The sequence below is a fragment of the Puntigrus tetrazona genome, chromosome 20 (assembly GCF_018831695.1).
Source record: "Puntigrus tetrazona isolate hp1 chromosome 20, ASM1883169v1, whole genome shotgun sequence".
Taxonomy (NCBI): Eukaryota; Metazoa; Chordata; class Actinopteri; order Cypriniformes; family Cyprinidae; genus Puntigrus; species Puntigrus tetrazona.
In genome coordinates this window covers 3,999,188-4,027,098 of record NC_056718.1, presented here as the reverse complement: position 1 = coordinate 4,027,098, position 27,911 = coordinate 3,999,188, and the positions used below count along the sequence as shown (strand labels likewise).

The 27,911-nt window shown below is 34.3% G+C and overlaps 2 protein-coding genes across 2 annotated transcripts; both read right to left on the bottom strand.

Moving 5' to 3' along the window:
* Positions 1–226: 226 nt before the first annotated feature.
* On the bottom strand, positions 227–14,532 carry sptlc2b (serine palmitoyltransferase, long chain base subunit 2b). Its single transcript, XM_043219887.1, has 12 exons — positions 14,308–14,532; positions 11,592–11,783; positions 11,101–11,255; positions 10,265–10,413; positions 9,746–9,870; positions 8,603–8,696; positions 8,263–8,368; positions 7,107–7,326; positions 6,740–6,866; positions 3,771–3,906; positions 3,480–3,609; positions 227–2,466 (listed from the first exon to the last, which is right to left on the bottom strand). Exons 1-12 carry the CDS (start codon positions 14,446–14,448, stop codon positions 2,350–2,352), a joined length of 1,692 nt encoding a protein of 563 aa, XP_043075822.1. The 5' UTR covers positions 14,449–14,532; the 3' UTR covers positions 227–2,349.
* A 6,280-nt stretch (positions 14,533–20,812) lies between these two features.
* Positions 20,813–27,460, bottom strand: LOC122325285 (SNW domain-containing protein 1). Its single transcript, XM_043220265.1, has 14 exons — positions 27,375–27,460; positions 26,735–26,888; positions 25,641–25,802; positions 25,449–25,544; positions 25,057–25,163; positions 24,572–24,676; positions 24,425–24,494; positions 24,196–24,261; positions 23,996–24,112; positions 23,502–23,643; positions 22,652–22,754; positions 22,147–22,264; positions 21,377–21,540; positions 20,813–21,227 (listed from the first exon to the last, which is right to left on the bottom strand). Exons 1-14 carry the CDS (start codon positions 27,386–27,388, stop codon positions 21,035–21,037), a joined length of 1,611 nt encoding a protein of 536 aa, XP_043076200.1. The 5' UTR covers positions 27,389–27,460; the 3' UTR covers positions 20,813–21,034.
* Between the last annotated feature and the right edge of the window lie 451 nt (positions 27,461–27,911).

Below are 27,911 nucleotides of genomic sequence, written 5' to 3'. Positions count from 1 at the left end.
TTTTAATCTATTTTTTTCCCCTCTTCAGCAGGGTCTCATTTGTCTTTAATAATGAAAGTGTTTTATTTGAACTCAGTCTTTTGAAACTTTTTAAGTTATAAATTATATCTTACATAAATGTTTATCATATGGCCTGTAGGAGTATGAGATATATATATAAACTAAGTAATATTCTGAGATCTGATAAAGACAATAATCCAGATTATGAAAAAAATAAAAAACAATGTACAAGGAAATTTGTTTAATTATCTTCAAAAACAAATGATCAGTCACATTCAATGAATTTTCAGTTTCTTGCATGGAGAAGTGTGACAAATGTGATAGTTTGTACATATGATGAAAAGTGCAACTTTTAAAACAAACAGAAATTGTGGAATGCCCTTTGGTTTCACAGTCAAATGCAGCTCGGTGGCATTACTTGCATTTATACAAGCTGCTTAAAGCCAATGTGCCAACGTCATATCTGCATCTCTTAACAGTCATTAGTAGCTCTGAAGTCATATAGTCCCACTTAGAGACATATTCTTGGCATAAGCTGCCTTTCCGATTAAGAACAAGACTTAACACAAAAGGGAACGGAGGAAAAAAAAGTATATCCGACAGGCATTCATAAGCCACATCATCATTCATACAGTCAAAAGCTCTTCATATATCAGTGACCCGTATTTAGCACTTTTGTTAGAAAAACACAGTTATTAAAAAAAAAGATTTAACTTAAAAAGAGCAAATCAAAAGCAACTGTATAGTAACAATACAAATAGCAACAAACATTTTCACTGCTGTCTGTTAACAGAAGATATAACAAATGAACATTAAGTGAACAACGTCACTCTATTTCTGTTGACTCAGTAAAAGACCTCTTCCTTTGTGAAATGCCCTGGCTAAGACACTATACACTTAGTAAGTGTAGATATCATACTTAGTCTCGAGTAATGCAAACTGTCAGCAAGTAACAGATATTCAAGTAAGACATAAAGGCACCTTCCACAAATAGAGCACAAATTATGTCTTAAACCTCTTTTAAAAAAAAAAAAAAAGCATTTTAAGCAGACGGCTAGTTTAAGGCTTTTAGCCTTTAGAAAATGTTTATTATGAAACAAGACATTTCAAACTAAATATTCTCTAGCAATAAATATTAAATGAAAACTAATTAAAAGCCAAAAAATAGGAAATATTTCTCTCTGTATAACATGGGTGGCAATTTGTCTAAAAAAAAATGTCCTTCTAATGTGTTGAGATTTCTCTTATATATTGAGATTTCTCAATATGGGCTTTGTTCCTCTAGTGCTAAAAATAAAGATAAATGAAATCAAACTGTACCCTATTCATGGAAAGTACCCCAATTAAAATTGAAATACAAAAAGCTCTGATGAAACGATACGGAAAATGCTGTCATTCTTCTTCGCAGGTTCATTAAGACATTGCTGATTTACCCATACAATCATATTTGCATTGTGAAAGATTAAAATGTGATATGTGAAGATTTGTGGATCTAGGCAAACTAGTATGGGACGAGTTAAATGTAGGCACACTGCAATGTGCATTAATAAATATTTGACAATATTGTTATACATTTGTATGGATATGAAGTTAGTGCATTCTTATTTACTGTTTAACTATAATAAATTCTCTCCTTCATAAGTAGATTTCTCTGTTTGATATATTTTTAAGCTTATTTCTCATTAAAAGATGACACTTGCTTTACAAGCATACTGCCAGCGTGTGAGTTGCGTTATTCTTGCACTGAAATCAAAACTAAACATTTTCTTTATCAGGATTTCTTTCTTGTTTTCTATTAAAAATCTAAATTTCCTTAAATTTTGATTAAACTGTATAATATAATATAATATCAATTGAATGCGTTTACGATTATGTTTAATATCCTCCACTGGCATATGTTTTTTCCTGTTTAAAAGCGTTAAATTTCTGTAAGAATTCTGCTTTTAGTAAAAACATTAGTTGCAGAAGTAGGAAAAGACCCTGAGTAAATTAAACTTAAGATTTTTAAATGGAAAACAAGACAAAAATACTGATAATATTTGCATTAAAATATCAGGAAATGATTTTGTGTACTCTCATTACCTTCGGACTGTGTAGAAGGAAAGCATTAACTTTTATCCTGCGCGATTTCTGATGCTGAACACAGTGACATGAACTCTTTACAACAGTTGATATTGCACGATGAAATGAATATTGGTTATCGGACCCAGAGGTAAGACTTGAAATTTGGTCAGTTGGTGGACTTTAATGCGTGTCCACTGAAATGAATCAACGTGAAAATGACACTTAAGTTAGACATGAAACGCTCTGGGGGGGAGAAAGACATATTCAGTCCATCATGAGAAAGTGCTAATCCTGGTGGCCCTCCAGAAATGAAAAACAGTCAGTTCCTTCACTCCCACGCCTGTGTTTTCTTGAGTATTTCAGCTGGAGTAGATCTCCAACTTCACTGATGGCATTTAAAGCCTGAGAGAGTAAAGAGGAGACGTTGGGGTTATTAACACTCGAATGAATGTTTGGTGGGTTTGGTAAAACATGATGCTGAGTAATTGCTAAACGATGACAGGATGTTTATTTTTGGAGAAAATTATTCCTTTATTTTTTTTATGTACTCTGGTTGACTGTGAGGTGAGTCAGAGATTCATAGATGAACAACTGAAGTGTAGAAACACAGATTTTTTTGGTCTCCGCCGCTTCATGTGGTTTGATAACATTAGCTGTGATGTTAAACAGGGACAGATATTACGTGAAACTACCTATGAGAGCTAATAGGTAAAGTTTAGAACTAGTCCGGAAGTTGAAAAATTAAACTTTATTTTAGCAGTTACATCTTCTTCTTACCTTTTCCCTAATAAATTAATAGATTTATTGGCGAAGAAATATGGCTAAGATATGAAAGCCTGTTTCTGCCAAAAAAAAAAAGAAAATTAGATTTTTCTATAGATCTTTTGACTTTCTCAGAATAAAACTCGTAATGATCAGTTACAAAGTCAGAATTATGAGAATTAAATGTGTAATTCTAAGGAAGAAAATAACTGCAAGATATAGTCACAATTGTAAGATATCTCTTGAAGATGACTTGAAAATACACCCAGTGGAAACTCCCATATAATCACAAAAACGTTTTTACACTTGCATTAGGTAGTTTATCAGGCAATTAAAAAAAAAAATAAAAATAAAAATAAAAATTATATATATATATATATATATATATATATATATATATATATATATATATATATATTTTTTTTTTTTTTTTTTTTTGTAAAACTGCAACTGGATTATTTTTGCATTTACAGGTCACATGCCCTTATGCTTGCAATTTGAAAAATATAAAATAAAAAATTTAGTGGCAGAAACAGGAGTACTATTTTGCCCCAAAATCTAAATGAAAAGACAAAAACAAATTATAATACAAAAAGAAGATTTGTTTGGTCATTATTTAATGATTGTTTTACTAGTCTTCGTGTGATACTCACTGTGTCAAGCATCTCTCTCGTGTGGGCGGCAGAAACACAAAACCGGGCTCGGGACTCACTGATGGGTGTGGCAGGGAACCCAACCACCACTGTCCCAATGTTCCTCTTCAGCATCTCTCTCCCAAATGCTCTGAAAAAAAAAAAAAAAAAAAAAAAAAAACAGTATAAGAAATAAATTAATCAGTCTGCCAAATCAGAGACAAGTAAGACAAAAAAAAGATCTATATCCTCTGGCTAGAATATCACCAAATACAATAGCTATGATTCAGTCAAACAAAAAGTGAGACTGACCCGATTTTAGCTGGCATGTAGAGCATCAAGGGTACAACAGGGGAGTCATTGTTCCCGTAGATGATAAAGCCCATCTCATGTAATCTCCTGCGAAAGTAGGTTGTGTTTTCTGACAGCTGACAGAGCCTTTCTTGACCTGCACAAAATAAAATATTCAAATCATTGTTATTCCCGCAAACCAGCTTCTGACCCTCAGACAATGTGTCCTTGATTTTTATTTATTGGTGTAGTTAACTAGATTACTCATATTTCCAGTAGGTTTCGGTGTGTAACATCCCACACTGTTCGTGGTGTGGACATGAATCATATCTCAAATTGTGCGGCTTGTTAAGAGAGAGGTGTGCCGTTACATAACATTTTACAGTGCTCAGAAATATAATAATAATAATAATAATAATAAAAATACTGAGCACTATAGAAACCACAGAGCTATACCCTGATGACTTCTGCACAGGCAAGTCTTATCCTTTACCCATTGGTCTAACATGGACCAAAGCAGTTTTTATGGTCATTTGGTTGTGTCATTCATATGTTCTTCACAGAACGATGAAAAGCTAAATTACAAACATCTCCACAAGTTCCATGCCAGCACATTGCAAATGAAAAATCGAGAGGCTGTTTTATCTGAAGCCAAAGGAATTCAAATCCACTTTGAACAGTGCAGAATGATCCTTTGGGGAGAGGTAGAGATATACTCTCCAGTATTAGTTTTCACTTGTTTGACATTCCATTCATAGTGAGGGGCTCCTGAGAAAGGAAAGCTCTTTCTCACAATATTCAGTATTAAGAATATTGGTAAAGCCTTGAAGAGAAAACGTTCCAACCGGACCTACAACAGCTATGAGGAAATGCGAATTAGTCAGGTGCTTTATAAATTAAGCTTAAAGGCAACGCAAACAGCTTAAATGCAGTTTATGCAGCAGAAACAAGTATTTGGCCTTGTTCCAAAACAACATGCAGTTTGGTAGAATTTTACTTTTTAAGTGATCTTCTACTAGGTAATATAGTCGTTGAGATGTAAAAATAAAAAAAAATAAAAATGAATAGTTCTTATTTTTTTGTGAAATGCTGAAGTTTATTGTATATAAGTTGTCATTCATGTATCTTTCAAAAAACGTTAATGTGCTCGGCCTTTTGCAACCTCATCTCTTCTTTAATGAGGGACGTATGTTACATTTACATTTTCAGGCCCCAGTACACAATCCAGTCAATTCCTGATGAACAAAATCAAGTCCTGCCCAACACTGTTGTTTTTCGTTCAAGAAGCTGAATTACCCTTGACATATGTCAGAATTAAATTACATAGTTAGAATTGCTGTTTTTTGTTTTTTTTTTGTCAACTTTAATAGTTGCTTTCTGTGGTTGCTGTGCAGTGACATGAGGAACAAGTTTGATACGTCTAATGTTACTATATTGTGCATGTTCTAGGAAGTTCCTAGATATTAATTGCCAAAGGCGATTAAATCAGTCTGCAAAAAGAAGTCTGCTCAAAACATTTGTTCAGTGTAAGCTCATTGACTAAGTACAACAAAGCGTAGGCATGACGTAAATTAGAAAGTTATTATGCACTGTAGTCATCTGCTTTGTATCAGTTTATCACAAAAGTGCAAAACTCAGTAAGCTTGTGCTAAACAACAGCTATTGAGTGCATATTTGCATATAATCAATTCACAATTTGAATAAAAACTACTTCTTTTTCATGCTGCTAAGAGAACCAAATGACCTTAGTCAGAGTAGTGCCATTTCTGACAGGAATAAAAATAAGATTGTGAGGGAAAGAAATTCAATGCGTTTAACAGATTGTGAGTGTTAAGCTAAAAAAACATCTTTTTGAAAAAAGAAAAATAGCAGACGAAAATCATAACACTTGGGAGTTGGTGAAAACTACCAGGATCTATGGCCTTTATATCTGCGTTATTAGTACCGTGTTCGAAATGTTAAGCTACAAAGGTCAGCTGAAGGCGAGAGGTTTCTTCAAGATTCTATGCCAAAATTATAACCCAAGTCTTCTCCTATACATTTGAGTACTTAACAGTGAAAGAGTTCACTAAGTCTTTAAGGTCAATCAGCATCCCTGATCTCACAGAGAAGAACGTTCAGCCTTATTTCTCTCACGCTAAAGCCTCATAAGGGCTCGAAGAGCTTCCAGATGCGGTGCGTGCGTGTGTGTGTTTGGGGTATAGATGTGGTTTTCCAAACGAACGCCCTGCTAAATCAATCAGGGGTGAAACGGAGTTTGCTGCCTCAAACTGTCAGCAGAGATGGAGTTAGCATGTGTAACCAATCGCTGAGTCATTGAGTTTACTTTTCCTAAACAAACTCAAAAAGATTGTGTTTCTGCTGATAATTAAAACTTTTCAGCAGCAGAAATATTCTTGCAGTTTTAAGCACTTGAGTCCGTTGACGCAATTCCCCTGTGTTGTGCAATGTATTCTATAATTTTTTTATTTTCTATTTAAATTATTCTCATGGCAGAGCTGATTATTTATAGTTTTCTGCAAAAACAAACAAAAAAAACCCCAAAAACGTTTAATAGCACAGACATGGAAAGGTTTCTCCTTTTACAGATAGTTATAACCACCACAGTAGCATTGATGTGTTGATCAGGCATTTTTATCCGAATTTCTGACCTCAACAGAGATCAATAATTCTCAACTGATGAGTTGTTTTGCTCACAAGTATCCAGGTTAAAGTTTTGTGCAATTTACACACAAATACGAAAAAAAGTAAACACAGGAAGCAAACATGGAAGTCAAAGTACAGGTTACATTATGCGACAACCACTTCATTTCATAACAGTATTCTATTGCTGCCATCTTGTGGCTCTTTTTTTTTCCTTTTTACAATCACAATTTTTTTTTTATAAATACAATATTACTTTACAAATAATTAGTAATAGATAGTCAGAAAGATGATACCACCAAAGTATTCTTTATTATAACTGATCTGGAATAAAATACTAAACTCACCTAATGTGGTGCCATCCTCTCCCATAATGCACTTCATAGAAGTGATAATCTGCTGGGTGATGGGTGGGGACATTGAGGTAGCATAAACTGCACTGTGAGAATGTATGCGGAGGTAATCAATCAGCTCCTACAGATAGAAAACAAAATGTTCATGATTACACAAGAATTGCTACTTAAATGTAAACTGCAATCCTGAATTATAATCATACAAAATATGTAAGTGATAAGCACTTTTTTTTTTTAAATGACAGGCTGCAGTCCAGACACAAACTAGCATGTGCCATTTGTGTAAGTGAGAAAGTAGATTATCTAATAGATATAGATAATCTAATATAATATGCCATTGACAGCCAAGTTATCCACAAACCTTCTTTCCTCCAATGTATCCACCAGCAGCACCAAAGCTCTTGGTGAAAGTGCCCATCATGATGTCAACATCAGATGGATCCAGACCAAAGTAGTCCACCACACCTCTGCCTCTTGGTCCTAGTGCCCCGATACTGTGGGCCTCATCCAGGTACAGGTAAGCTTTGTATTTCTTCTTTAGGGCAAGGACCTCAGGAAGTCGAACTATTGAGCCCTCCATGCTAAAAAGAAAAATGCAGGTATGCTATAAATGCATTTCATAAGAGGACTAAATATTTCAATATGTGTACAGGAGTACCTCTATTTGATAACCAGGAAGTAACAGTAAAACATCTGAAAATGTTCAATCTTTTATATATTCAACATCTTACATATCTTTTATATTAGTGCTGTCAAATGATTAATCACAATTGTTTGATCCAATATATATATATATATATATATATATATATATATATATATATATATATATATATATATATATATATATATATATATATACACACGTTTATATTTAACACAATATGTGTTTATCTTTAAGTTTACAAGTAGCTGACAAATAAAAAATAAGGGCTGTGTCCTATGGCGTGACATTGCAAAAATTAAGGGAAAAAAATTCATTTTCAAGGTTAGGTTATGTTATGTCACAACATAAGACGCACTGATAAATCAACTGCCCATATATAAAAGTAATCAACATTTGAAGTTGATCAAAAAATTTAATCAAAGTCACCTCACCTAAGACAAGGAATGACTATTGTTTTGATTTTATGACAACTTTAAAATATATTTTAATCCACTTCAAATGCTGAATACTATATACACACACAGAGCATATATTTTGAAAATATTCACATGTATATTCACAAGTTAGATCATATATAAACGCAATATATTTTTCTAAAAAAACACCCAAAAAACATGCATGCAGTAAACACACATTATGTAAACAAAAACTTATGTATATTTTACAATTAATATAAATGTGGTAAACATTAAACCAGTATTATTGCTTGAATCGTCATGCCTTGAAATAAAGAACGAATGGCCTTCAAACCCGAAAAAATGGCATGCAAATCAGCCTACCTTTGCATATACTTTGCACAAAACATCAGGTTTCTGTTCAAGTTTGAAAAGCTAGAAGATTTCTGCTTTACCTGTAAATTCCTTCAACAACGATGAGGATCTTCTTCCAGGGTCGGTGGGTTCTAGGTTGGCCGTGCACGATAGCATCCCGGAGCAACTTCTCCAGACTCTGCATATCTGAGAATAATGGTTAGAAAGTAGAATTTATGAGCAGGCATCTTAATATGTTAGTGTGGATGCATTTCTTAGTGAGTATGTCAAAAGACAAAGTCATATTTTTACAGAACTATCAAATCTTTTTTTGGTCCGTAATCCTATATATAAACCATCAACTATTATCTAACTGGTCGTAATTGTTTTGCACTGGATTTTTATTTTCAGCGTGGCCTAAAAAAATTAGCATGAACTTACTGTTGTGTTTGAATACACGGATGGTAGAGCCAGAGAGACGAGCACCCAGAACCAGAGATGCATGATTGAGCTCATCACTTAAGATCAGACAGCCCTAAAAGAAATGCACACGTATGTTAAATTAGTGAGAAAAAAAAAAAGTCAATAAGAGAACAAGGTGTATGCATATACATATACACACACACACACACACACACACAATTTAAATGATAAATTACATAAATTTAAAAAATTAATAATTTCACATAACTAATTTTATCATGTAATTATTTCTTACAGCCAGGGTGGCGGAATTTTTTTCTCTCGAAAAGCATCCCCTTTGTAAAACCACCATACCTCCTTACCATGCCCTTTTGGGTTATTAACTTATGCACATGAAATGTTCAAATTGTCTAGTTATGTTAATTCACACATTAAACAATGACGATTTACCAATCAGAACTTGGTACTATAAGCTAATCTTAGTAATTTCTCACGCAAAATGGGTTCTGAAGTTCTTTAAAAAGACATAAAAGGTATGATTTTATCACTGTGCACAGGAGAGCTGATATTATCCAACTTTGCAAAAAAATAAATTAATAAAAATAAATTAATTAAAATAATAATAATAATATATAAAAATATAATTTAAACACATCTTAAGAGTCAAAAAGCAAGCAGTCAAAATGTCCTTATAATTACAGCAATGAAAAAAAATATCCATGTATGGGTTTTTGTTTTATATTCATTGTACAAACAATGTTCTTTTCCGAATATCAGCACATGTGCGCAAGCGCAAATATGCTATTAATTTTATACAATAGCACGGAGCAATACAGTGTTCTGTTCCATTCACTTCTTGCGATCTGATGTGTATTGCCTACTGTCCACCCTCCCTAAACAGTATTCAGAACTACTAATATCATACAGAATTTAAGATGGCCAGTATGCACAATTGTAAATGTAAAATTAGCCACAGAACCCATATAACACCCCACTCCTGTGCAAGCCAAAGAAATCCATAAGGAAACAGATATGAACCTTGTAAGTACATCAATTTAAAAAAAAAAAAAGGACTACACATCCCCAATGTTCTTTCTGCTTTGATGCAGAAATTCTTAGCATTCAATTTGAGTTATTGTTTGTTTATAGTAAAATCCTTACTTTTCCTGTGAGTGCAGGAATATTCATAGAATTTGTAGCAAAACCCATTCCAAAGGCCATGGATGATTCAACCCCTAAAAACCTGGCCACCAGCTCCTCCAGCTCCTCATGCTTGTCAAGATTTCCTGCAAGAGATAACAAATATCTCAGTGATGCAACAATAAATGTGTATAATAATAGAACTGTTTCATTTGTTTTGTGTAAACATCAGACTCCAAGGGACACAGTAATAAAGCTTAGATAAGAAATAAAGAGTTTTTCATAGTGTTGCATCTTTCTTTTTCACCATAAAAGCAAAACCTCAACCGGTGGGACGGATGACTCAACAAGAACTGAATATATGAATAAGGTATTCTAAGTGTCAGTGAGAGCGTGGAAAATTATAATGACAAGGTCAAAATTTAGATTAATATTATAAGAGGGCCGAGTATAAACTTACCCAAAAATATCATATCATTATTTGGCCCCTTTTATCACAGAGAAGCGGTGGTAAAGCCTGGGATAGCAAGTATTTATTACCTATCTCTTGCCTGGTGCTGCTCATCCCCACGCCGTATTTCACTGTGCACTCAGAGGCAGTATCAGCGCATGTGCCGGTATTCTCAGCAAAGCCGAGGTAGTTATATGAGCCCATATTAATAACATCTTTCAGAACATTCCCTGTGTGTCTGCAGAGAAAAAAAAAACAAAAAAAAAACATGGAATAAACTGAACATATGAAAAATAATAATAATTCTTTAAAAAAAAAAAAAAACAGCACTTTTAAAAGTAAACATACAGCTTCTAAAACTCACACCATATTCATTTCTGTAAAGCCTAAAGAATACTGTTTGTGTGTGTGTGTAGTAACATATATTTGTGTTGTACTTTATTTGTGCATTTTTGTCGTTATCTCTATCATATTACTTTCCACAAATGCACTGCATGCGTCTTGCGTCTCTGTTCATGTCTATGACGAATCACACATGTACCGGGCTGCTCTGCAGTGGTTTGGGTTAGTACCAATCTAAATAGTCAGAACACAAATACTTCTTATAGGTTTACCGTAATGATTCAGGACAGGCCAAAAACTGGAAAATGTATGTATGGTGTATTCGCTGCTTATATAAATATAGTCAAATCTGAACACAAAAAAATTACCAACTGCAATATTATAAATTTAAAAAATACAATATCATTAAAAACTGTTTAATCTTATGTTGATTGCTGTGATGCAATTTGTGCTGTTCTAAACACTAAGAAAGATACAAGTTAGATTTAAAAAAAAAAAAAAAAAAATTGATTCTATTGATTCAGACAGTCATCTTCTGGCAGGATTTGGTAGGCTGGATCCAACATCCTGATGCGATACTCACTCAAAGGTCCAGTTGTAGTCAGGTGTGACCCGCTCCATGAGGTTCATCTTGGCTCCAGGGACACTGCATATGGGCCTGTTCCAGTTGTCTCTGATCCTCATGTACAGATTCCTAGTGTAGAAGTTCTCAAAGTCCTGATACAGTGGAACAAAAGCCTGGAAAAAGAGAATCAAAAGCAAAAAACTTACTCTAAATGTAAATTATTTTTGAATAACATAGTAGTGATGCACCCTGGCATCAGTTTTAAAGATGCCTTAAAACTGAAATTCAGCAATCAGTTTTGTCCTGCTCCGGACAAATAAGGGACTATTGTATTACAAAACAACACTTAATAGGCATTGACCACCAAGGTGACAATGCAAAGTTTTAAAAATAATATTGAAACAAGGTCTTTAGTGTAAATGATGTTATTATTTTGTCTTGAGGGTTACATTTAAACATATGTTATGCAAAACATTATTCACAGACACCACAAATTTGTTATAACGCACCTTCTGTTCTTCCCTCTCTCTGGCCAGATGACACTTCTCAAACTTCCAGTCCCTCAGGAAATCTCGCAGATAGCCAAAAATGGTAAGGATGCCATAGCCCATGTAGGTAAGGACGGCAACGAGCAGCGGGGTCTCCTCAAACGACTCCATAAATGGCTTTTTATAAAGCGAAGTGCATGAAGCATGATGGCTCTGTGGCGCACAAGATGAATATATAAAAATAAATATCTAAACATTACCAAATGCACCAAGGTTAACATCAACAGCATAAAACGATATTAACATAAAGGAAGATTGATAAAAAACAGATTATAGTAGATTTATTTTGTCTACACTATTTTAAAAAGACTTTTTTCATGATAGGTGGAGTACTGAAAGAATAGAGATCGATACCACAATAATTAGGGATGGGCTCAAATGCAACTAACAACACCCTGAATGTTTTAGTAATTGCAAAACAATTGCACCGTTAGTCATATATACACATTCTCTATGGAAACAGTAAAACTATTTGGGACTGAAACCGCTAACAGCTTTAAACATAAGGTTACAGACACCAGAGATGATCAGAAGAGCAGAAATCCATTTATCACCCCAGCCAAGAATATTAACCAGACTTTGTCCTTATACTCACACTGCTTAACAGCAGAATGTGATCAAACTCATGTTTCTCTTAAATGCATCCGCTGTAAAACCTGCCTTTACTGTAAGGAATGGCATTATCCCACTCTTCCAGAACCCTGATTCAGCGTTGTTACGTAAAGCTCGGTTAAGTCAGAGTTAACACAGTTTGTGTCAGTGCTGAGTGTGAAAGCCATTTTGGCAAAACTTGCATTGCTAAATACAGGAAAGTCCTATATTTGTTCAATTTGGTCAGTAAATGTTTCTTCCTGAAAAAAAAGGGCAGACAAATCTCCTTTTTATAAAGCCTAGAAATGTTAACTCAAACTACTAAAAATACTGACAGTAGAGCTGGATGAGGTATTTTAAAGAAATTCATTGTACATCCCTACATTATTACTTCTTCTGAAATGGCTTGAGAAGTTAGTCATTAGCATTAACATTAAGAACAACGCAAACTACAAAAAAATCCTTAGGGCCACTTCCATGTGTATACTTGTATTTAATATTGGTCAAATGTAAAAAATTCCATACAGCCTAAATAAAATAAGGTAATTACATTTACATGTACATTTTACGAAATAATTTTAATGAGTAAAAAAAGACAATTTTTCAGCTATCAGATGTTAGTCACTCAAAATCAGTTTAAATTGATTCACTGAAACTGATAATAAGACCTGTTTCACAAAAAAGAACATTATTAACTTTTAATTTAAAAAAAATAATAATAAAAAAAAAAATATATATATATATATATATATATATATATATATATATATATATATATATATATATATATATATATATATATATATATATATATATCATTGATCAAACAATATACATTTACATTAAGCACAAAAAAACCCTGCACACCTGACCCATAGGTCCATTTTGATGGCCTAGTACAAGAAAAACTAGCTTGACAACACACTCATGTTCTTGGAAAAGCTGTTGCTCCCATGGAACTCAGAAGTGCATTGGGCAAACATCCTCAGGTTGCAAAGAACAAAGCATTGCTCTCCAGTTACATGACAGAACACTACACTGTTATTTTCCATGCTTGTGTCAATACAAACAGACAGCCAAACACTAACCCCAAACAATTAATTTGATCCACCATTCATCCCAGTGCTGATGCTTTTCATTGTTGAACATTAAAAGCCATTATATAACAACCTCAATTTTCATTGAGTCACGAACAAACATATAACGTTTAATCATTAAAAACGTTTGATCATTAATTACATTTGAATGTGAAATTAAAAGGAAGATCAGAAGTTTTAGTACATGACCAACTACTTCAATGAACATTAACTAATTACTTTGTATAGTTCTGGATTCTGATTGGTCAACATAGCTCCCACGGCAGTAAAATTTGCAATACAGTAACAGCTATGACATAAAACAGCAGATCACTGTATGTACACAACACCCATAAAGAACAAACACTAACTTCTGTTTGCAGGCCAGGAACTGTTTCTTCTAGCAGAACCATGACGCTTAGCGAAATTTGTTTACCAAATAAACAAAATTCTTTTTTCTTTTTTTTATTTACTTTTTTTTTTTTTTTTTTTACCACAAGGGCTATACCTCATTCTAACTATAATGCTTGAGTCAAAAGTGATGTTTTATTTATGATGTGATGAACTAAAATTGTAAAATAATTTATCATTCATATTTTCACCATCATAATTGAATTGCAGCTGAGTAAAATAAATAAATAAATATTTCAATAAATAGGTAAAAAAAAGAGAGAGAGAGAGAGAGAAGAAGCCTTTTTAATAAACAATGCACTTTCAAATTTCGTACATTTAAAATACAAGTGAAAGATGCTATAACGGTTAAACGTTTGAACACATGAAAACTTCAAAGAAAACTGAACCATGATACACACCCAGCCACCCCCTCCCTACACTCGAAACCAGACGAACGCCCCTTTCCTGAATCCTAAATTCGGAAACGCAATAAAAAAAAACCAATACGAAACAGAAATATTTACATTTTAATTTAACTCGCATTAATTACAGCACAAGCGGCTCCGGTGTATACACCGAGCGTGTTTCCGGGTGTGTAGCACTGGAGGCGGCCTCACCTTCTCCGCCGGGCGGCGGTATCGCTTTTGCCGGAACAAGCAGTGGTTCTTCACGAACCCGTTCCCGCCCGCTTTCGTGTCTTGTTTCGTCCGATGTAAGGCATCCCCGTTTAGAAGCTTACTAGAGGAGTTTTGAGTCATGACAGGCCGGCGATATGCGCTGGGTCTCCGGCTTCACTTGTGTAATCTGGATTTCCCGTATCCTCAAAAAATCGTCGAATGACAAAACTACGCCCACTCTAGATTACAGGCAAGATCCCGCCTTCTACACGAACTCACAGCCAATGGGCCAAAGAGTAGCGTCACATGGGCGTGGCTTAATAATACATATTCATCGCCAACTGACGACATTAGCCTATAGTAACCTTTCAGGGCGTAAACCACCCAACCTTCTGTCTCTACGTCACACATAACGCTTTTTATAATTGGATGCTAGATAAGCTCTAGACTGTATGGAAACTCTGACTACTACACTTTTCCTTGACCATGACAAAATAAGAGCATGTTCTACGTACAAATGTAGCTATATACAAATGAGTTTGACGCAACACACAGCTTTAACAATATATATATATATATATATATATATATATATATATATATATATATATATATATATATATATATATATATATATATATATTTTTTTTACAAATAAGGTAAGCTACAAAATATGAAAGTTAAAAATGTCTAAAATAGCTATTTTCAGTCCCTTCATTGAAAGAAAGGCCTTCTTCTTAACATTGGAAAAAGTCAGGAGGTAAAGTTCAAACCTTTGGTTTGTGCGAATTCACTTATCATAGCAATAAACGTTAATAAAAATAAAATTGTAAAATAAAAAACTAAGTAATTAAACTGTAAGTTCATACATGCATACATATATGCTGTATTTCTGTATTTGGCAAGCATGGCCATTTTAGCCCCTTTTGGTGAAGGCCAAAACTAACTAGAACTAGACCATGTGGATGATTTTCTCCAGTTCCATTTAAAATTATGTATTAAAAATGTATTTTGATCTCTGTCTGCAGCCTTTGACATCATTTTGACAGCTTCAGGTAAAGGGCGTGAAAACTTTATATTCTCATGGTCCCATTAGCAGGTCAGATATGACATCATTTCCTGTTCATTTATTAGTCATATTCACCTTTATGCCTTTGGTGGCGTGGGTAATAAAGTGTGGAGAACTAAGGGCAAGATAACATACGTTTTACATCACACACATCTTACACCATCCGAGAAACTGCCACAGATGAATGGGCTGCTAACAGCTTTCTTCATCTATTATACAGACCTCTTTGGTCTAACTTTGGCACCAAACATTGCCAAACAAAATATTTTTTATCTATAAGTAAAGAATAACTTTTATAGTTTATTTATTCAGTATTATTAATATTAGATGATATATCTAACACATCAGTTCTCACTTCAAAATCAATGGGATTTAATGATTTAAAACCCTAAAAATACTGTATGTTGCATAGCAATCCAAAACAAGTCCTTTCTTTCCAGTAAGTTTCATACAGACTCAGTAAACATTCATACATTAGCTCTGATAGCTTGACTGATATGAAATAGGTTATATTTTAAAAGCAGTAGGCAAAAAAGCGAAGGAAACAGCACAAAGTCAACTAAAACATGTCATTGTGTTAGTATACTAGACCCAAGGAAAAACAGACTGTCATATTTTTCATTACTGTCACATATTCTCAGATTATATGATGAGTCTAGTCTGTAGGTATAGCATAGTGTATAGCACACAGCAGTGACCTGTATATATATATATATATATATATATATATATATATATATATATATATATATATATATATATATATGCAAGAGAGATCCAGGCTATAAACATGACAAGCAGTTTTGTCCTTCAGGGTTGTGTGCCATTCAGCAATATATGAATGTATTCCAATTCACTTCCCAAGTTATCAAACAAAACTGTGTGTCAAATTGGAATTTGAATTTTATAGTTTGTCTGTTTACATACATTAAATATCTACACAGGTATAATTACCTTTAACTGATGTAATCATATACATTTAGTTTAAAACCTTTCTTTTTTTCACATCCTAAATGAAAAATGAATGAATGCCGTATTTTGCCCTCCCTGCTTTCAAACACAGTCCCTTAGCTAACTAATTATAACCATGACAGACTGTAACGTCTTCACTTTTATTTTTTTATTTCAATATTGAATTTGTTTCATTCTATTTAGATCTCCCTTGTTTTCTGTTTACTCCTACCTGCCCATCCTGAGTAATTAAAGACGGTATTAAATCATCTTAGTCAACCAGACTACACACCCACCCCCTTATTAAAAACGGTGTAGTATACTAATATCCCATGTGATTACAGTTATCTTTGCCTCCAGCGCAGCTCTGACAGAACTACTACTTCACCCCAATCCTCAAGAAACTCCTGTCTAAATCCTAATATATAAATACAGACATTGCCCCTGAGCCACAGTTGTACTTTCAAGTAGCTATACGAGCCTGCATTTTGTCCTTTGAATAGTTCTATAAATACCGGTATAGCATATAATGCCTTCTAGTCTACTCTTAGACATTCATGTTCATTCGATCTGAATGACAGAAAGAAGTTTGCTTATTTTCATATAAACAAATCCTCAAATCAATACGGCGTGTTCCCCATATTGGATCAATTCTTAACAATCCTTGCCGCTGTCGCCTCTTGCTTGCTTTGTTGGGGACACTTAACTTCTAGCGATTATCGTCGAATTGATTAAAGAGACCGTCTCTGCATTTAATAACAAATTGTTCACTCTCGTCATTATACATCCCTGTCATTGTATTCTTCTGCTTTATACTGTTCAGTGCTTTGATGCAACCTGTGCTGTTAAAAGCGCTATATAAATACAAAAATGATTGATTGATTGATTCAACATGCTACTGTTTTATTCTACAGTGATGATGTATTTTTGTAGGCCAGCTCAGAAGTTAGCGTCACTCTTGTTCCCTTGGCAACAAAAAAGATTTTTCCACTGGCTTTTAGATTATTGCAATAAATAAACAATTTGACTAACAACAGTTTATGATTCTAAGTCGTTTTGTTCATCAGATTTCACACAACCTTTATGAAATTTTAGACATTTCCATTACTAAAAAATATAAATACCAACGTAGCCTACAAACAAACCACACAGTCGTCGCATGATTAGAATGTCACCACCATTTTGGCTTCTGGCCAGTATTTCACTTTTTATTAAAAAAAAATGGACTAGCGAGTAGATGAGTTGACCTGTACAGCGTGGAGACATTTAATGTCCTGAAGACTTAACAGTCCAATTTAGCCATTTGTTAGCATCCACATTTTCACAAGACGAGTAAAGCTTTTTATAATGAAACAAAAACAAAACCACAAGGGGCATTACTGATGTATTTTATGTGAACGGAATGTAGCCTTTTTGGATAATCATTGACTAATAATATTTTATTAGTTGATAATCAATTTCATAATTTTCACATGCATATGCTGACATGCACTCTCATTGCGCACCTCTGCGAAGCTTGCATAAGGCTGGGCCTCTCAATGGATCTTTTTTTAGGCATTTTTAACCAGATGTCTGTGATATTACCTAGAGTTTCTAATGAGAATATTTGGGCAAGCCTTACAGGAAAGTATTTAGTGAACATCAATTTATGTGAGAGCATACAGCATTAAATTTATCATGGCTGAACACCCCAAACACAGACACCATGACAAATGATGCAATAAGCCAACAATAAAGGCAAGCCTGCAAACCGATCTTGTTCATATCAGTCCATTTGCAGTGTGAATTCCCTTCTTTATCAATGCAAAGATTAATGGTTTCATCTTACTATTGCAAGCGTTTTTTACAAATCTAACCATGAGAACTAACTTTGATTTGCAGCTGAGATCAAAAGAAAATATACTAGTAATTCTTTCTGATACATGTAATTCTCTATTTTTTTTCTTTTAATATGAGGGAGAGAGGGGGAGGGAGACCAAATAAAATATCAGTAAAAGCAATTTTTGGGGATTTATGCTGGTATTTGTATCTCACAAACAATATTTTTGCATTGCACATAATGTTTTGAGTCCCATCGTGCCTCATTAGTTAAAAAGAGACTTTCTTTATAAAAATCTCATATTAAATTTTTTTTATGCATGTATTTATATATTTTTTTATTTTAAAAAGGTATACAATTTGTTTTACCCTTCTTCTAGAGACATTTAATCTTAAATTATGAAAACCCGTACAAATAGTACGGTAAATTGTGAACATTTGAAATTATAATAATCCAACATATTTTAACATTTAATTAAAAATGATGTCCATCAATCTTTATGTCAAAGTCCTCTGTTGTATGCGTCATTTTCACACAATATAAATCTATTAAAAAACGAATTTCCAATACGTTGTAAATTTCACAAAATGAGTGAGGATTTGTGAAATTTTGTTTTGAAAAGTTAATTATATTTATATAGCACTTTTTACAATAGACATTGTTTAAAATCAGTTTTACTGAAAAAAAATGTCTCAACGGTCCTCATATTAGAAATGATGCCTTAATATATGTAGTGGAAATTACATTTGTTTAAAACAATTAAAGGAAACAAAAAGACTAACTTAAACATCAGAATTGAATACACTGGGCTAAAAGCGGCCACAGAATCACCAATACACTGTAAGTAAAGTTTTCTAACAAAATATATAATTGGCTATTTACTGGTTAATTTTAAACATGGCTTTGCTTGACTGACAGAACCATTACTTTCTTTTCTGAAGCGCTCTGGAGCTCCAGACATGCAGCCGAATGCTATTTGAATGCTGTTTTGGTCTCTTCTCTAATAGAACAAAAAGCTTTTTGCTCAATGGACTGAAACAGCCAGCCTGGAATATTGCTGGTTGTTCCTCCATGGACAGCAGATAAGAACCTATCAATCTTAGCTTTTGTCTGCTTGCCAAAGTTTCCATTATGACACAAAACAATGTGCTGGTTGTTTGGTCTTCAAACCATACAAAAGCTTGCAAAAGAACCAATTTCCTTAGGCTGTCATCAATGAGGAACTAATTTTTCTTGCTCTATGCATTTGGAAATACAAACAACAGAAGAGTGAGGACTCATTATCTGCCTGTCCTGAAGAATTAAATGCACCTGAAAACCTGGACAATGCTGAATTCAAATAAGAAACATAATGAGAAAGGATATTTTGATAATGAGTGTTGAGCTGTAACAAGACATATAGATTCTGTCTTGATGAAGCATGACTGGATTCTAAAGAGCTTTATAAAAGAGAAAATGATAGAATATAAATAACACTTTCACCATATTTCTTCTACAAAATGCATTGCAGAAGCCCATTACACATACATAAGGAAAAAACTAAGCTCTTATTAGTAGACAATAATACATAAGTAATAATAATAATAAATATTTTTATTACAATGGCAATGATTTTCACATAGCACAGTTTAAGTGATGTTACTTTTAGAAAATGACACATTTCAGGCCTGATCACTAAACCCTTTCTCAAGTGCTATACTTTTAAAATTAGACAATGAAATATGTGCAATAAAAATGCATATTATTTTAACTGAGGACCTTGTGGTTTCTAAATTTCCTGAGATATATTAATAGTATTTAAATGTAATAAGTCGGACTGACATTCCTTTAAGCAACACATAAATCTAAGTACAGTTTTTGCAGCAGAGAATTTGCTGTTATTTATTGGCCTATTTCAATAGTGTGGGGATATTTAATCATTATGTAAATTGGGGCAATTTTTCAAGAAATAATTAAAACATAAGACAAAACAACCCCAAATATCATACAAATTCAGACATTTTATGAGTCTTAAATTTCTTAACCAGAGAATATTTCAGTTAGGACAATAAATTGATAGTCACCATCAATAAATACTCAAAGATAATTCTGTCACATTCACTGTATACATTTTTAGTTTTTCCTCTTTAAAATGTTACATTCAGGGGAGTTACTTACCAATAAGCTAAAATTCACTAGCAATTTATGCATTTGTTCTGAATTTGAACAAATCTATTCTCAATGTAAGAAAAACAAATACATTCTACATAAAATGCATTGAATCCTTTTTTTTTTTTTTTTTTTTTTTTTCACATTTTAAACATAGTGGAGCACATTTTAAAAAAAATTCTTCTTAAAACCAACTGAAAGATAGCTAGTTAGCTATGCATTAGCTATGCAAGGCTCTAAAACTAACCAAACAATACTAATATTGCCTCCCTTGAACAAACTCAAAGAACATGTTTTATGAGAGGCTTAATTTGCTCTTGGATATAAAGAGCAGACTTGGCAGCTGAAACCACTGTGAACTGGATTTATAGGACTAATGAAGAGAGAGATTTAAAATTTAATTTTACCTTGCACCAAAGTAGCTGAAACAGAGACGGTAAGAGATTACTATAGACAAATCTTACACCCACCAAAAAACAAGCTTTCAAATTCAATCCTCTAAAAGAAATTTATTAGGGTGGCTTTGCAGTACAACAGGTTTAAGTTTACACTTTTGAGTTAAAGAAAACGACTGAAAAAAACAAACAAAAAAAACATTTAGATTTAAGAAGATGATAAAAAAAAAAGGGAAAAAAAAGATGATATTCCATATGACTAATTTTTCATAATTCAATTCACAGCTACAAAAAAGTAAGGGAAAAGGAGGACTCGACCCTGCAGCTGTGGACAGAGGAAGCATCTCACTCCTTCCTGCGTTTCTTCTCATGGTCGTAGTCTTTGGAGCGCCCACTAGTGGACGCCCTTTTGGAGCCGCCGTGCTGTTTGGCTTCTTCCAAGAACTTGTCCAGACCGAAAGGATCCTCCTCAAACTGCACAGGGCCGTCCCGGCCGGGGCCGTGGTCAGCACCTGAGAACTCCCTATCAGGAACAAACCTGAAGAAGAATGGGACATGGATAAGTAACAGTAATAAAAAAACAAATGTGACATAAGGCCTTTCTAAGAAAAATGTTTAAAAAAAACCCCAAAACAAATAAAAATGTTCTTGACTGTATGCAAATATTCAGTGCAGGAGTCTTCATACCTGTTGCTTTGCATGAGTGTGTCCAGGTCATCCCCATACATGTCCTTATCTGCATTCTTACTGGGCCTGTAAATATTTTGTGCCATGTCTCTGCCACCTCTGAAGGGCTGATCATACACATTATACATCTCATCCTCTCCACCAGCAAAACCACTGTCCATCCCCTGAAAACCACAAGCAAAGAATAGGTTTCATACCTATAAAAAACAAGGCAAGCCTACAGCAAGAAAGTATGCATCTAACAGACATTTCTGATTACTGGACTTGGATTTTTAACATTTTACAGTCAAAATATTTCCAGCAAAAAAGTACATGCACGTAATTTACCATTCAAAACTTTTTTTTTTATTGTTTGACCCAATATTTATTCCCACTTAGACCATTAATTTGCATAAAGCATACATTGGCAAGTACTGGCAAGCAGATTGAGATCAAATTGTAATATTTTGTGGTGAATAATGTAGCGCAGGACTTCTCCAAGTATTCAATATCTGATTGGATTATAAGAAACGGCTTTGATATTACCATACAGAAAAGTTAGATAAAGTTGTTAAATTAAAGAAATGTTTATAGATTCTGTGTTAAACATAGAAATCATAGTAAGACCAACATTATTACAATTAAAAAAAGTTTATTTTTATGTTTATGTTGTGTGTTTAATTGCAGACGTAATTGAAACTAAAAAGCAAAAGCACATTCCTATCTTAAACGACCTTCTTAGTGACCTAAAACCAGTAATCTGAGATCAGCAAATCCCAAGGGTTGATTACCTTGCTTTGATTAAAGAGTCTCTGGTCATACTGAGCCTCACTGGAGGTACGAGGGTTCGGCTGGCCAAGGGCAATGAGTTCACTGATGTCCCTGTCCTGATCTCTTTGTAGTTTCGACCTGAACAGACAAAAACCATACTGACATCAGTTAAACTCATATTAACACCTCATACATACAGCCACACTCATCACACTTCATTACACAAGTCTCAAACTGGGAGTTTGGGGAATTGTCACATGTACATCTTTTGAGGAAAAAGCATGAATAATTAAAACGATACAGATTAAATGCATTTTAAGGAGCATGACAAACTTGGTCTAAACCTGGGAATGTGTCAGTTTGTTTCACTAAAAGGTGCCTGATGTAAAATTGAACACCTGCGGGAGTCGTGTGAGATCAGAGGACAGAAAATAACGCGAAATCATGTAGGTTAAAGTGGAACGTGTGCACCAGTTCCACCAGAACATGAATCATTCAGGGCAAAAGCGTAAAAAATGCATGCACCTCTTATCAGGGGCGGCTCTGGAGATGTTCCTGTCATGCTGCCTTTCTTTCCTCCTCTCGTGGCGGATCTCGTCACGCTCCCTGACTTCTGTGTCCTCACCACCTGAGAAAAAAAAATCAAAGACAGCACAGATGGTGATCTCGTCAAAAGATCTGACAGCATACTTATGACCTGACATGACGGTCAGTCAAATCCAGGGTCAAGACCAAGTTCTTCTGCTTTGTACACTTTCCATTAGATTCAATATAAAATGTTGTAAGTTTTAAATGATAAAATGCAGACAGGAACAAGTATTTCATTGATTGTTATAAATAAATATTCAATGTTTCAGAAAATTTCCCATACACTGTGTTGGATATAATGTAAAAGGATGAATCATATTGAATCATTCATTTTAAATGCATTCCATTTTGTGCTACTTAAACCTTAAAATTAAATTGGTTTGATACCACATTACTTAAGAATTAAATTAAAAACGTAAAAAAGCACTCCCAATTCTTATTGAGCCTTTAGACCAGTGGTTCCCAACCTTTTCTTGTTTGAGGCACCCTTGGAAAGCCTTTCAAAAGTTCCCGGCACCCTTATAAGGAAATAGATATTTAAAATCTCTGTAGCTTTTTTATTATTATTTATTCATTTGTTTCATTTCGAGAGTTTGCATGCAACAACACCTTATACCTAGTCCTAGATGATATGAGAATACTGTTTACACTGATTCTGCCTTAATAAAAAAATTTTGTTGAAATTTTGGCGGCACCCTCAAAAGATCTCACGGCACCCCTTAGTGCCGCGGCACACCGGTTGGGAACCACTGCTTTAGACATTCAGTTATGGTGTATGTTTTTCTACCTTTGTCACCATGGGCTTTGATCCCAGCTCTCCTGTCCCTAGCCATTTTAGCCAGCTCTCTCAGCTTCTCCTCTTTCTTTTCTTTCTCCTTCTGGGCCATCTTCTTTTCTACTTGAGCTCTCATCTCCACAGCCTCTCTGGCCTGTACACATCACAAAACCATCAGTATCAGTCATGCACTCAAGAGTAAAAACAAGAGTTTAAAAATATTGTCCAGCCCACATAAGAACTTTATTTTCTTCACTGGGAATGTTGTAAAAAGTAAGCATTTCCACCAAGAAGAAGCTAAAACAGTAAATTAATTACTTTCCAAACTCAATTACAGAGATTAAAGAACCTCGAGAGACTACTCAAGAGAAAGAGTTACCCAGTATATTGCTGCAGATAACTTTGTCTGACAAACTGTTCTGTAATGTTGACAGAGTCGTGAAGATTTCTTAACTTTCTGAAAGTCAGCAAAGTGGGATTCAGAGTGTTAAGGGAAGGTGTTGTACCTTTCTGTCTGCAATGTACAAAGCCTCAGCCAGCTTGGCAAAGTTCTCATTGATGTGGACAGTTTGAAGTCCTCGTCCGTCAGCAGCCAAACGCTTGTCCAGTGGAATGGTATAACCCTGAGAAGCAACACAGTTGTATTCATGGTCAATATTTTTAAACCAACAATAAAGAGATGAACAATTGATTGATGCAGCGATACCTTTGCATTCTTCCAGTTTGATATACAAGGTGGAATCTTCCACTCCTGCTGTTCTTTCACTGTCATCTTAAAAAAAAAAAAAAACAGGAGAGGAAAAAACAGACATTGAAGTTAGTTAAGATGTTCTCAGAAATATTTCCTCCAGACAGTTTTCTGTTGATTCTGAGTGTAAACAATCCTGATGACTATCGATGCTGAGATCAATAGTTGGTGGAAGCAAAAGTCCTACCTTTCTGCTTGGAGAGTGCATGACTGGAGCAGGAGGGGATGGAGGTCCACGAGGAATTTTCTTATTGATTCTGTCAGAAAACACAAACATTGAGTTTCCCACACAGATCACACTCACTCTCTTAAAACTAGGTTTAAGATGACATACTTGAAACGTGGGGGTTCCATTGGGTCCTTCTGCATTTCCACCATACGGATGACTCTCTGTTTTGCTCCAGAGTTAAATGCGAGTCCTTGCTGTGAAGGCGTATACCTAAAAAAATAAAATAAATAAAAATATTAACACTTACAACACTCTGAACTTGTCAACAACATCTTGCGATGCAAAAACAACTGCATCTGTTCTGACCTTATAAAGAATGATATATACAACTTTGCTTGCACTGAATAATTCACGGGTAAGCTCCAGCTCTCTTTTTTTGCAAATCAAGGGACCAGTTTAAATAATTTGCTGTGGTAATCGACAATATAGTGTTATAGTTTATAGGGGTATACACATATTCAAAGTCTAGAGAGAAGCATTTCACAAAATATTAATGTAATGGGAACATCCCAGATGAAGACAATTAGGAAATAACATTACTCCCTTTGACAAGTACACCGTAAGAGCATTTGCAGCGGAACTGCTCTTACCTGATATACTGCGCTGGGGCCTGTTTGTCTGCAGCACGTACCGGCATGGCGGCTGCAATTTTCTGTGAGACCTGTTTCTCCAAAGCTGCTCTGGTCTTTTCTGTAAGCTACAGCAAAAAAAAAAATATATATAAAAATCTACATGCTAACCTGACTTCATAAGTGAGAAATTTCCAAGTACTATTGACTGATTAAAATAGATTTAAAGTAACAACAATACCAATAACATTTATGCTTGTCAAGAAAATCGTAATGTATTTAAGTTGAAAAGTCTGTCAGATACTGATGTGTAAATGAAGCTTAACAGATCTGCTTTTGTTTACTATGTTATTAATCAAACAATATTGTAAGAAAACTATTTTAATATACCATTTGTTCTTTGGTGACCTCACCTCTTGTACGGCCTCTTCATCAGGTTTCTGCAGCTCAGGATCATCTACGTTTAGCACTTCCTTAGGAAGCATGTCTGTGTACTTACTGAATATGACCTGTTTAACAAAAAAAAAAAAAAAAACATCACATCCTCTTCCAAGTTTGAAACATTGAATTCTGAACAATTTTTACAACACAAGAACTTGAGGCACCTTGTCTTTGCTTTGACCTTGCCTAGCAATGGCATCATATTTGATCTTGCCCTCTGCATCCACTTGCACTGCCAGAGCATTGGAGGTCCTTTTCTTCCTACCCATTTCCAGGGGAAACTGGGCCACATGGATCTCTGGAAAAGCTCCTCCATCTCCAAAGTCCTTTTAAACAATAAAAAAAACATAAGATTAGCAAAGCAATTTACAGTGTGATTTCAGCAGAATAAGAAGCGTCACATGACAATTTAGGTGCACCCAAATTTTTGGCTGAATCGCATTTAAAACTTGTTTTAATTGTTTTTATTTATAAAATCACTGTCCATAAAGGCAATATTGACTTGCAAATAATTAACTAACAATCTAACAGCACAATTCTACAAGAAAGTTAACTTACTGAAAAAAAGTGTTGGTGCTTAACAGCTGAAATTTAAGCTTAAAATATCAACAGAAAAAAAAACTAAAACTAAATTAGCCAGGAAATTTGTCAAGCCACTCTCTTGAAACTTATATACTTCCCCTTTTAAATTCAGCGGGCTCTGGCTTTAGTATTTCATTTTTAGGGGGGCTTCTCCCTCAGAGAGAACATTAGATATGATTATGCAAACTTCCTTTTATAGTGCTTATGAAAGCTGTATTACAATTACCTATTAAAGTTACTGAATGATTCTCAAGTATTTTTTGCTTGATTAACATTATTAGCCTAACAGAAAAAAATGCATGGATCCGATGCACTGATACACATTCAATATGTACTGATACACAGACTTAACTGAACGTGTTAACTTGAATACTTCAAGTTCAAGAATACTACTGAAGCCAGCCATTGTTATGTGTTGTGATCTGCTTGGAAAAAAGACCCATCTTTTTCTCCACTCAGTTTTATCCAATTTCATTTTCAAATAGCACTTACATTTAAAATGCATTTATTAGGGACAATCCATGGTGAGGTATGCATTTAAATGCACAATGCAGTTTTTTAGATATTGAAATATGCATGCCTTAACTCATAAACAAAGATGAAGACATTACATAATTCAGAAACACGTAGCATGTACGTCTAACATATATTTATATACATATCTCCCATGACGTACCTCCAGTGACCGGGGCACCCATGATTTTCTGAAGCCATAAGGAGGAGGTTCTCTGCGGGTGGAGACCAAAGCAGTGGACTGGGACCTCTGAAGACGAGATCTCTCCTCTGCCTCCAGCTGGTCCTGGGACAGTTGGGTTGGTGCAGGGAGAAAACTAACGAAAAAAACAAATTAGGAATACATAAAATCATCGGGTGATCCATTGACTTACACCCATACACATTAGTATATGGGCGTACAATGTACAAACTCTGAATGCAGCGTATTTCAACCTGTGGAAATTTTGACATTTTATAACAAAGTTATAACAAACGTCTGCTTAAAGTATAAGAGGTACCTAACGTACTTAATTTCTACAATTACATTTCTATAAAGTCTATCAAATTATATGCGTATGGCTATGGATATTTTGTTTTCTTGCTTTGCTGTTGACGTAGCATTAGCTTCTTAGCATCAGTGTAATACAAAGAGCGCAAGACCGCAGGCCCCAGCGAGTCAAAAACACAACTCAGCCAGTGAATGACGAAAAATAACAACAGAAAATCATGTTGACAAATAAAAACACGCAAATCGTTCAGTACTTACGTTTAAGGCAAAAGCAGAAACATAAAATCATAAAAAAAGATTCAGTGCGACTTACCTCGCCAGCGACATGGTGACTGTTTCTGCGTGCGTTCTGACGTCACGTCACTGAAATAACGTCTCGCGATGTTTGGGGGAGAGAAGTATAATTCAGTGAATAAATGACAAGGGCATATATTCTACGGAATTTATAGAGGGCGTTTTATATGCAATTTTTTACATACTATACTTTTTATAGCATAAAAAAATCATGTCATATTATATGGAAAAACAGTGGAAGATGCCCTTTTACAATGTGCAGCTATACAACATAATTCATGCAGGATGGTAGGATGATGCATCAATCATTGTGCAAATACTATTGATTTGGGAAGTTGACGTATCAGTGTGTCCTATGGTGTGACAGAAAAACTATTTTAAAAACTTATAACTTATATATATATGTCATTCATATAAAATACTAAATAAGTTATTCTACTTAGATTTTTTGACAATTTAGTTAGTAAGTTTAAATATTTAATACAAATAATAATAACAGTAAACCAAGCCCCTCAAAACCTTCTGTAATTTTTTTATATAAAAATAAAATTTTTTA